The sequence below is a fragment of the Cinclus cinclus genome, chromosome 1, assembly GCF_963662255.1.
Source record: "Cinclus cinclus chromosome 1, bCinCin1.1, whole genome shotgun sequence".
NCBI lineage: Eukaryota > Metazoa > Chordata > Aves > Passeriformes > Cinclidae > Cinclus > Cinclus cinclus.
The window spans coordinates 109,581,210-109,593,360 of record NC_085046.1 but is presented as its reverse complement, the minus strand read 5'-3'; the positions used below and the strand labels follow the sequence as shown (position 1 = coordinate 109,593,360).

Below are 12,151 nucleotides of genomic sequence, written 5' to 3'. Positions count from 1 at the left end.
ATGGAAAACATCCAGAACAGACAGGTAAGAACGATTAGGAATCAGGAAAACATGGGTTTCACAGGATAAATTAATTTATTGGGAAGAGAAGACTGAGGGGAGGGGACATGATAACAGTCTTCAGTTGCTGGAAAGAGTCTGGTAAAGAGGGAAAAGAATTCTCGCTTCTCCTGAAACCACACTTTTCCTCCATTGCAATCCATGGCAGATACATAATAAAGAAATATGCTTAGTATATTTATGAAAGTGAGAGGTTGGTCTTAAAAATGTTTTAATAGTTCTGAAGACAGTGAAACACTGTGCAGGTTGTCTGAGGGATGCATGGCATCTCTGGTACTGGAAGTCTTAAGATAAACACTAGAAAAACAGTGGTCAGGATTGACCATCTGACCTGGTTCTGGCGCAGCAAATAAAGTGGAAGATACTGTGATGTCCTCCCAGGTCTTCTGTTGTATGATTTTACTTCATGTGGATGTTGTTGCTGATTTATAATGTTCTAGAAAGAGGTTGGTATTTCATGTCACAACCTCCTAAAAACAGGTTGTTAGGCATGAACCTTTATTTTCATTGTGATAAAGCAGTATTGCCTAGTACTTATTACTGCAAGGAAGAGATTAAAGTAATGAACTCAGAACCTTCAGGAAAGGGCAAGGACAAAGTGGTCAGAATATAAATATCAACATCTCAGTATTTTTAAGACAGCTTGCTAATCATCTAAATGTTTGGGGAAGGAAATAATCTTGTCTTAGCCTTGGCCTCATTTGTTCTCACTGAATAATTTCTCATTGCTGTCACTTTTTTTTCTCCAACCCTGAGTTTTTAAACACAAATCATTCACCTGTGAAGCATCTTACATGCACTAATGCTTCCACTCCACCAAGATTTAACCTTTCATTGCTATCAACAGAGATGTCTATGTTCCCTTCCATGCTCATATTTTCCTGTCAGCCCAAAGGTTTTTGCTTTCAGGTGATAAACTGGAGCCAATAACTGATTCTTGTCTTAAGCAGACTGGCAAATATTAGAAAAAAACCAAATCCACAAACAAACAAGCAGACCCAAAACATTTTAACCAGGTTCACTTCTTCAGTCTAGTTTACTGCAAAAAAATAAAACAAAATGTGTGTGTCAAGATCTATTCAGGAATCTGAATGAGCATATTTCTGTCTGTGAAAAGTGGGAGGTGTCCTTTTGAAAGGACAGTGCAAAACCTAAAATTGGATATTGTGTACAAAGTACAAGTTGTCCTCTGCTCTCCCACCCCTTGTTTAGCATTGCAGCTACTTAATAGAGTAGCAAAAGGAAATAAATCCTTATTGGCTTTTGCACAGCTGCAGGGTCAACACGAGTGAGAGATGTCTCTTCCTTCTCTGAATCAATATTAATCTGTGTAGAAATATAGAAAGGTAGAAATTTTGTTCTTAACTGAGATTTTGCAAACTCAAAGTGAGCTTTTTTCTTCCTTACCTTGCTAATGAAACGTCTAAGAGAAAAACACCTCTTTTTCCTGGTACTGTACATAGTCTTCAAATTCACAGTGAATAAATATGGATTCCTGCCATGCAACTTTCTCAGACTGCTATTCTCCACAGTTCATTTAAGATGCTGAAGTTGTTGTTTAAATAAAAGCTTCAGAGAAAATGTTGGACAAGGCTCTCTATGCCATGCTTTCTTTAAAAAACAGACAAAACAGAACAAAACTGAACCAAAATCCCAAAAACCACCCCAAATGCAGCATTTTTGAGAGACATACTAAGGCCATTTTGGCCTGAATTTGTTTCCTTCACAAAAGGAAATCTCAGCCCTGGTGCATAATTTAAGATCTTGGCATCCAGCCGAAACATATGTACATACTGAAATCAGTTTTGCATCTGTTTAACTTTGTGCACATGGGTAGTCTAATTGGATTTAGTCTGATGAAATGACACATGCGAAATCAAGTGTCTGCACAACAAGGATGCAGTCAAGTAGGTTTCTTTAGGGCAGCAGCTTCTATGCTTTATGTGGTGCCTAGCACATGAAATGGGTTTTTGATTATCTCAAAGCCTTCTGCATGCTGTATAGCTGTAGTGACGAGTGAAACAAAGAACTACAGAAGAACAAGTCTTGCAGCATAGGTCAGATCTTCTACTGCGCAGCACTGTACAAAAGTAGCAATTTATTCATTGTAACTTTCTTTTTAAAAAAGCCTATTCTGAGAATCTCTTCAGGTTTAAGGGAAATCACTCCTTCCTTTGTAACAGGCTACCAGGCTGCACCTGTTGGCCTTCTGGTAGCCATTGGCCAGATTAAACATTTTTGCTTACATATGCTGGACACTCTGATAAGATACAGCCGTCACCTCCTTTAGGATGGAGCCTGAACTTATCTGACTGGGCAGCAATGCAGATACTCACCATCTTCACAAGACAAGCTATCAGTGTATCAAAAATTGGAGTTTTATTTTTGCTGCTTGTGCAAGCCTTATCTTCCCATGCCATCTAACATGTGCTGTCGTGAACCCTGGCTGATTTCCTGCCCCAGAAGAGGGGATGTTGAGCTTGCTACTTGTTTAAGCTGTTTTTATCCAGAGGCTGGGTCTTCTGTTTTGTTCTGATGTTTTCTCACTCTTCCTACATCTGCTATAATGGTCTAGGGAATGAAGAGTGGTCTAGAGAGTGCAGAGACTCAGGGGATGAGAGAGACTGCAAATTCTGATATTAGGAGCATTAGGGATTAAAAACTGGAACTCCAGGGGATTGGTACTCTGAGAATGTAATCTGGAGAGGATATATACAAAAGGAAGGCTTGGAATATCAGTGCTGTTAAGGCAAGGCAAATTACTCTAAAACTGATGGTGTACAGAGGACCAAAGTAAGATGGAAATGAAAACAGGAAAAGGGGGGAAAAAAGAGGCTGAAGTAAAAATAAAAAGCAAAAAATATACCTTATGAATGAATGGTTTTGTTTCTCTTTCCCTTCTACCTCACCATCCAGATTCATTCTGTGCCTGGTGAAATACCCTGAAATAAAGACAATTTTAGGAAGCTCAGGATGTGGTTCAAGGCATGCCATTTGAAATGTATTTCTGTTTGAGGAATTATGCTCCTGACTTCTGGTGACATTAAGGGAGGAGGCATCTAAAAAAAATGTGTGAAATTTGTCATGTAGCACCTGATTCAGACTACAGAATGCTTTGAAGCAAGAGAGAAAAATAGTGAAATATTACAGTATTGCAACATAGAAATAAAATTTTGTTCTGATTGACCTAAATGTGAATCTGATGGCTCTGGTGGAGATATTGTCTGATATTTTTGTGTGGCTGGGGAACAGGTTTGATCTTTAGGTTTTATGTTGTAGAGCGTTAACTTTTGGAAGGCTTTCTGTTACTGATGCCTTTTTATGCTCTGCAGTTTGAAGTGTATGCAGTGGGAACAGTTAACTGAGGACTTGATATTGCAAGGAAAAATGAGCTGTATTAACTTTTGGTAATTGGAAATTTTTTTGGTCCTATAAGTGGATACACTGTATTGAGATGGTCATCTGTTTTATCCAACAAAATGAATTTCTGCTCAGGTGAATGTTCTGAATACTGATTTTCAAAGGGAAAATGGTTTTGCTGCATGATTCTCAGAGAGCATTCACAATGTAAACCTACACATCTCTAATTCATTCTGGGGTTTTGCAAGTGAAACTAGAACATAATCATCTCCCTACTTTGGATAAATTTTTGCATTTCTTGATAATATTTAATATTCATTGGATGAATACCAGTGTTTCCTACTTGAATTTTCTTTGCCTTGAAATGCTTAAATTTTAATTCTTTAGAGTTTTGTTCAAATCAGCTATCCCTTATTTACATCTTGATTAATACAAAGTAGTTAGTATTTATAAGAAACTTCTGTCGGTAGTACTTACACAAGGCTGTACGGCAAAGATTTCATGTTAACTGTACTCATAGGTAATTATTTTGTTAATAGATTTACTGAATTTGCAGTTGGTCACATTTTTTAAAGCACTGAAATTAATATAAGTGTGCATTGTTTACTCTTGAAAAGATTAGGGGCACTTTGTGTTGAACAAAGTATAAAAAGAATTAATGGAATTCTTGAAATATTTACCAAGCATTTTTAATAAATGAGACCTTATTTTCACTGAGAGTTTTTACAAGCATATTCTTTTTCTCTATTTTCAGTCCCCTGCACATAGCTATTCAAGCTATGACTCTGGCAAGAATGAGAGTGTAGGCAGAGGTGCTGAAGATCTGTCTCTGAATCGAGGAGATGAGGATGAGGATGACCATGATGAGCAAGAAGATCCTGAGAAGGTTAATGAATCAGATGGGGTAGAAGCTGAGCGACTGAAAGCTTTTAACGTAAGCCCTCTTGAACTCACCTTGTTTACTTCTTCTATTTCTTTTGCATTGGTGTTTTTGGGTGAGTTTGACAATATTAAAGGCACATTAATTTGCGGGACTTATTTCAATCATTATTTTAATGCACATTAAACTCTTGCCAACAGAAAACAGATTTACTGTGTTTCATTTAGAATTTTGAGGCAGAGAGCCATCTTTATCAGTGAGGAAAACAAAGCTTTGTTCTGTATGTGTGCATGTGTAACTGTGTGTGTGGCTGTGTGGATGTGCATGTTCACCCACTGAATGGAAAGAGGTTGTAGCTAGTTTTGTCAGGAGACCATTCTGGTGGTCAGCTGTTCTCTATTGATTTCCCAATGTATATAATTATGCATGAAAACACAAGCAATTGTTCAAACAAAGAAAAAATGTGAGTCAGTTCAATAAAATGATTAGCAATCACAGCTTATTGTTAATAATGAAACTTAAGTAGTGCTTATTTTCACAATCTGTTCTGGTTTATCTCACAAGTTCTGTATCCTATAGACTATTCTTTTCTTGTCTATTTTTTTAAACCCAACCCACCCCCACCCCAAATAACCCTTTAAAGAACTGTTTGCTTTATATTTCTGGCTTCCCGTTACAAAGCTCTTCAGTGGATAGAAAAAAAATGTCTTCCTATCAGTAATCAAGCCAGGAAGCTAGGAAGAGAAGAGAGCTGCCCTCCAAACCCATCTCCTCTGTCTCCCTCTTGCCAACAGATGTTTGTCAGGCTGTTTGTAGATGAAAACTTGGACCGAATGGTCCCAATCTCTAAGCAGCCCAAAGAAAAGATCCAGGCTATCATTGACTCATGCAGGCGACAATTCCCTGAGTATCAAGAGCGTGCCAGAAAACGCATACGTACTTACCTCAAGTCCTGCAGGCGGATGAAAAGAAGTGGTTTTGAGATGGTGAGTTTTGACTTAAAACCCAGCCCTAGTTTCCATCAAAACCCCATATGTAAATCCATGGCACTATTTTGTTTTCATCTTAGCGTCTTTATTTTTTTGTTTGTTTAATTTTTTTTTGGTAATTCCAGGTCAGAGATTTCTTTTTCCCCTCTTTCATTCTTCCTGAATTTATTCCCCTTGATTTAAAAGTGCTATAAGACACTAGAGTTCACAAAATGAACTAATATAGATCAACAGAAAAGGAAGAACAAAGCAAGGCATAAGGAGGGAAACTGAACTACGGACTATATAGTGACTTATTTCTTACTTTAAGTTATGTTAAATTTTAAGTTGCCTGGAAAAGTCTTGCTGTAAGATGGATTTTTCTCTAAAATGCCTCTGCTAACTAGATTCCAGAGAGATCTGTAAAACTGATCCTGCTAGAGAAAGGCTACACTCAAGAAAATGGCCAGTGTAGTAGCATCATAGTGGCAATGGCTTTGGTTTTGGGTGTTTTCTTGTACGCCTTAGCCAATTAGTTATCAGTGCAAGTTACTCCTTGAAATCTTTCAGTTGATATATAGGTGTGCAAAACTTGTTTAATGTTTGAAAACACAGACATAAAACTTAAAACCTGGGCATCCCAATGGTTTAGTAGTTATAATTGAACAAAAACTCATGAAGATTATCATGGTATACAACTCACAGGGTTTTCAGACATTGTTATTTTAATATTACTCAGTAGCAGAAAAATGGATAAATAAAATCTTCTCACAAATTGGCAGTTTCATTATCTCTAGAAAATATTTGCATTTCCAAAAAGGAGGAAAGTCAGAAGAAACTAGATAGCTACACACCTTGTATTTAATGTCTTAGCTATCTCTGGTCTTTAGATGACAACCAAAACACCTCACTGTTACAAATAGGTATCATTACTGATTAAACATACCATTTCCTTAAATGAATCATCTGCAAACCCATTGATTACGTTACAAATTATTGGAGATTATTGCATTTTACTGTTTTTCTCTTTCTCTCTGTCTTTCTCTTTCCTGCAGTTTTTGCAGAATATTTATGAGTCCCATATGTTGTTTAAGATGGTAGCTGACAGTTAAAAAAACAAAATGTCAGGCTTATTTGTAGGGTAAGGCCACTATTTAATAACATATAAGGCAAAGACAGAAACTAAATTTTTGTGTGTGTTTGGGATTCTAATAAACTGCATGGTTTTATTATTTGAAGCATTGTGATAACACTGTTTCTGAACAATGGAAGCTCAGATGAAGAAAGGTGAATAAAGGACATCTGTACAGACAGAAGTGCCAAAGATTGAGTGGTGGTGTACGTGGCAGATGGTTTAGTTCTCCAAAACAAAAAGAAAGGACAAATATAAAATAAATATTTCCTACAATATACTAAGGAGCATTAAATTGCATCTACTCACTCTGTCTGACAATAATCCATCAAGTTCAGCTTTCATGAAACCAAATAATTTATTTTGCTGTACTTTCAATTGAAAATACTTACAAAATTAGCCAATGCTAGAAAGTCCCACTGTTCCAGTTTATGGCCTTATTAGTATCATTATTTATACTGAAGACCAGTTATGTAAACTGGCTCATTTTTGTTATCTGAAAGACTTGTGCAACTGGTTAGCCATGTGAACAAGGGGCTACAACCAGTAAGAGCTTGCCTGGCTTGACTTCAGTGCACATTTGTAAATGTTACTTTAGTATGAATAAAGGTTGCGGGATCAAATTTATTCCTGGGAGGGGGTAAAAGAGCAGAGATTACCAGGAATAGGATCCAAATAGGCACTCTTTATAGTTCAGAAAGATTTCCTGGTTTTATAATGTTTCATGACAGTTTATGATGGGCTTTATTTGTTTTTAAACAAACAAATTGCCCTCTAAAAGATTGACTTTTTGCCCATGAGTGGAAGTGACAAGGCACTGGAACTCATGCCAAAGACTGCAGCCCTGTTGGGCCTGAAGGCATATCTCTCCTGTGTCCCTGTTTGCAGGTAGGAATACAAGCCAAAGACTATCCAAAGTCTCTGGAGGAGCTCCCATCATCTTCCTAAGAGAATAAGTAGCATTTCATGCATATGCCTTGACTAATTCTGACATTTAGTGTGAATCTTTTTGGGTTTTTAAATTATTATTTTTTTTTATTTCTAAGTTACTGTATCATCATCTCTTGATTATAGGCATATTTTAAAATGCTACCATGGACAGAAGCATTTGACTACTTGATTTTTTTAAATTACCTTACCATTTTGGTGATGGAGAAGAATCACCTTTTCTGGATAATAATATTTGTTCAAAGCAATCATGAAGGGTGTTGTTCATGATGGTGTTGTTTTGAATAAGGGGCTACCCTCAAATACAGCAAACCACAATTATGATCTGTTCAGCAGCAGCATCATTACCATTGTTACATTAAATAGGTGTCAGATAATAGCCTCCACAGGAGATGTCTTTTGCTATACGCATGTTAAATGCAAGTTTTTAATATTTGTTCAGGTTCAAAATGCTGTATTTTGAGCATCTGGTTGCAAGAGAAAAAGAGAATATTCTCTTTTATGGCATATGACAGTTCAGACTGTGTGTGGAACTGTGCAGCTATCTACAGCGTTATACTGTAAAGTGAAGGGAAAATGTAAACACTATGTTAAATTAGTGTAAAACTGCATGGTGAAGATGAAAAGCATGCCTGGAGCCTGATTCTGTCTGTTATTTGCCATCTGTAATCCCAATGACAGTTCTTAGTGTATAACAGGCCAGTTCTAGCTTTGAGGCAATAAAAAAGGCTGTGTGAGTATGAGTGTTCATACTGTTAATTAACATGATTCTTAGTATTATTATGTTTAAGCGATCACTTATAGTTATTCTGCTTCTACTTGTGACAGATAGTTGTCTGTGGGCTCCGAGGCAGCTTGCATAGCTTCTTGTTACAAATATGCCTTTGAAAAAGCTCCCTTTCTACGCTGGAAATGCTCTGCCCATTTGCCTGTGCAGCTTGTAGTTGTGCAGTTTTCATTCTGACACAAGTGGCTCAATAAGGCACTCAAGTTTTTCTCATGAGTCATAAGATTTTTTTTTTCTCCTCCCATTGTCTTTTGCTAATGGACTGTAGAGAATGTTCTCTTACTAAATTCTATGATCTTGCTCGGAATCTTTCATTGGGAGGGAGGTCTGTCAAATACCTAAATCACTGGCTTTTGGATGGGATTTCTAGGCTGTGCTTCTGCCCTGCATTGTGCTATATTGATTTGAGAATGTAAAAGATTTTTATATTCTTAAAGAAATTATTTTTTTTCCCTCTTAATTAGCCCAAAATCAAAAGAAAAATTCCTTCCTTATTTTTAAGGACTACATCACTGAGAATTCCTGTATATATGTTAGGTGTTTTATGGCCTCTATAAGCAATGCAAGAGGAATTTTCTCCCTGAAATAGTCAGATGACCTGTTTCACTAATGGTTTTCAAATCCTTTATTTAGACTTGTCCCAGCATCTGTGATAGGGAACTGCCCATTAAAAAAGAGTAGACGGATGCTGGAGATATATAGTATGTATTTATTTAGTTAAAGTCCAGAAAACTTTAGATGCTAGAAATGATCAGATGAGGTTTAATTGTCTTAATAGTTCTTAATAGTTACATTTTCTTACTACTCTCTGCTTCCTCCCGTCTTCACAATCTCCTATGATCAGTCTCACTGCATTCAATATGAAATTGCATCTTACAGTATCTTTTTCACAGATGTGCCATTTTTTCTGTGAGCATCCCAATTCAAGAGCAAAATTTAAAAATCTCATTCACTAAGTGATTTTTTTTTTTTTTTTGGCGAAAGGAAACCCTCCTAAATACTACTGTAATACAATAATACAAACAGTATCAAAGAGCAAAGTCTTCTGTGTTGGAGAGAAAAGGCTAGTCTTAAAGGCTTTTCATTTTAAAAAGACAAATTTGGAGAAGAGTCACACAGTTCCTGATTTAGTTGTTCATCCCAGCTCCTTCTGTCCTATTGCCAACCTCAAGAACAAATAACTAAGCTCTGTATCTTTCACTGCTGCTGTCACTTAGTTGTGCCAGTTGGCTGAGGAAGGTGTTTTAACAATTTGCAACTGTGCTCATGTTGATCAAGGTGTTTTGAATGTGTCTCATGGCTTGTCATGTGCCTGTATTGGGATTGGGTTTCCAGAAGGGGGATTTTTTCTGAAATCTGCCTCATTAAAGTTACTTGGGATAGGTGTCTAGGTCCTGCTTTTAAGTTTTAGAAAGAGGAATCTTTCAATATTTACTGAATTTAGTGCTAAAAGTCCAGCTGCCCTTGCAGTCACGTGGGTTTTTAGTCCTCCAGGCTTTTATGTGTGGAAAGGTCATAAGCATTTTCAGGAAAATGAGGATCTGTGGATTCAGGGATGCATATCGAATTGATTACCAAGCTAGGAAGCATTAAGAAAATTATTACAAAAACAGTTACATCAAGATCTACAAATAGTAATAGAGTTGTTGCTTTGTATTATACCCCAAACTCTGTCAGTTGGACGCTTCCCTTTCTAAGCATCTTGCCCTTTTTTGGATAGTGGTTAACTTAAGTCTGATGGGCGACTTGATTCAGAAAGGCCAAAGCTACTCTCTGATAAACTTTGACTTTTCCCATATAGTCTTGAAAAAAATTATAGAAGCAGTTTTTCTAAGTCTCTTAGATAGGTTGTTCTTTTTTTTTTTACCACAGAACAGTTAAATGTGGTTAAGTATTTCTGTGATTTTTAATAACTTCCTCCTAAATTTTCCTCAGATTGCTTTTGCTTTTTAAATGAGTTTTCAAAGGATAGGCAATTTTGGAAAAGTGAGCAGTGGAAGAAGTAACACTTCTTCCATTAGCCTTGTAAAATGTGAAGAAGTTAGCTTTAAAACAGGCATTGTATTGGAAAAAGAATTAAAACTAAAAGTTTAAATTACCTACCAACCGATAGGACTTAGTCTTCTACATCCTGTGAGAGAGGAAAATATAGGAATGCAATTTTGACATTTGTTTCAATTTTTTGTTGAAATTAGAATAAAAGTAATCCCCTCTGAAATGGCAGTAAATTCTGATGTTGAACAAAATCCCCTTCTTATTGAAAAAAACAAAGAATAGGTTAAAAGAATGTTCATTCTGTTTACCTGTAAGCTTGAAATCAGGAAAAAAATAGTAAATATTTCAGTGGTTTTTGATACTGTGATTGTGACTTAGATTGAGAGCTCTTACTGCAATGTTACTTGAATAATTGGCTTGTGCCAAAGGTTTAAGGATAGGAAGTCTATTCAGTATTATTTTAGGTAATAGTAAACTACTATTTGCTATTCGAGTAGATAATGTTAAATCATACTCAATTTTCCTAAGTCCTCTGGAGTTTTTCTAGTAAAGTGCTATCAGTGTTCAATACAATCCTCCCTGAAGGAATTTGGTCAGCATGATGATTTCTGGAGTTCTCTGTCACCGCCAAACACTGGGTATTAACAAATACTGGATAACTCTTGGGTAGAGATAATTCTGCCTAATTTTTTTAGAGAAATTAGGTGACTTTGGCTCCCCTGGCAGTCAATGAAGCACTTAGATGAACCAGTCCATAGAGGTTCATCCCCAGCTGTCTCATGAGTCAACAATTAAGCAAAAAAGAAGCCTGGGTGACTACTTCAGAAAAAATACTTCATTTTTATGTAAATAAAGTCAGATAGATATTCTTGCTGTTGTTCGCATAAGTAATTGAAAGTCTCCACTAGCTCTGCTGAAATTGCTTACTGAAATAAAGAGAACAGGACTTGGTCCCATACGTAGGCATAGCAGCAGCAACAGAAACATGGTGGTTGATTAGAATGATGAATTTGCTTTGCTTTTAGACAGGAATATGGATACATGAAGATATACATGGATTTATTTAGGTGCCATCATAATCAAGGTGCAATGCACAATGTTTCAATTCAATGTATTTCAAAGCTGAAAATGTAAAAAGTGATTTGAACATCACTAGATGTTTCAAAAAGTCTCTTCTGCATTTAAGAAAATATTTCTAGTTATCTGGTTGAATCCTTTAGCAGATGTTACAATTGGGTATTTATCACAAAACTTTAAGACTGAGCAAAATATCTTAAGCCCCAGACAGAAATGCAGTGCTGCAAGCATTAAAATGCCAGTCCTGTTGTTCATATTCCATTATTCTGTTCTAACAATTCATAGAATCATAGAATTACAAAATGGTTTGGGTTGGAAGTGACCTTAAAATTCATCTAGTTGCAAGCCCTCTTCCATGGGCAGGGGCACCTTTCACTAGAGGAGGTGGCTCAAAGCCCCACCCAGCCTGGCCTTGAACACTTCCAGGAATAGAACATCCACAGCTCTTCTAGGCAACCCAATTCAGTGCCTCACCACCCTCACAGTAAGGAATTGCTTCCCAATATCTGATCTTAATCTACCCTCTTCCAGTTTGTGACCACTATAAAAGTATATCCAATAAAGTGCAGTAATGTCCTTCATTTAAATTCAAAAATACTCTGTAGAATGGTTTCTGAGTCTTTTGCTATTGTGCCATGTAGGACAGTTCTGCTACACATTTCACTGCACTTTCTGATTAAAAACTCTTAATTGGAGATCGTGTATTCCCTCTCTTGTAATATATTTTGCATGTTTTCTATGAAAAAGTGCTATTTAGATATTGCACACTGTTACAAATATATTGGGCATTTTACAGCATTGTGTTAGATCTTAATAATTTATTATGAAAAAGTTGTGGCATATTTGCAGTATTTAATTTTGATCTTGCTATGGTCTTAAAATAATTTAAAATGGCCTTGCAATAGCTGAGGAAAAATCTCAGATGCAGAATACTAGGGACTATC

The 12,151-nt window shown here is 36.4% G+C and overlaps 1 protein-coding gene across 5 annotated transcripts in view; it reads left to right on the top strand.

Annotated features, from left to right (window-relative positions):
• Positions 1-12,151, top strand: part of NOL4 (nucleolar protein 4) — a 187,369-nt gene that overhangs the window by 136,406 nt on the left and 38,812 nt on the right. For 3 of the 5 annotated variants that reach the window (XM_062488738.1, XM_062488730.1, XM_062488746.1), the window contains 2 exons: positions 4,175-4,354; positions 5,095-5,286. In XM_062488738.1, the coding sequence (XP_062344722.1) occupies positions 4,175-4,354; positions 5,095-5,286 (372 nt within the window). The remainder of the gene's footprint in view (positions 1-4,174; positions 4,355-5,094; positions 5,287-12,151) is intronic. The other 2 variants (XM_062488763.1, XM_062488754.1) reach the window with 1 other exon arrangement.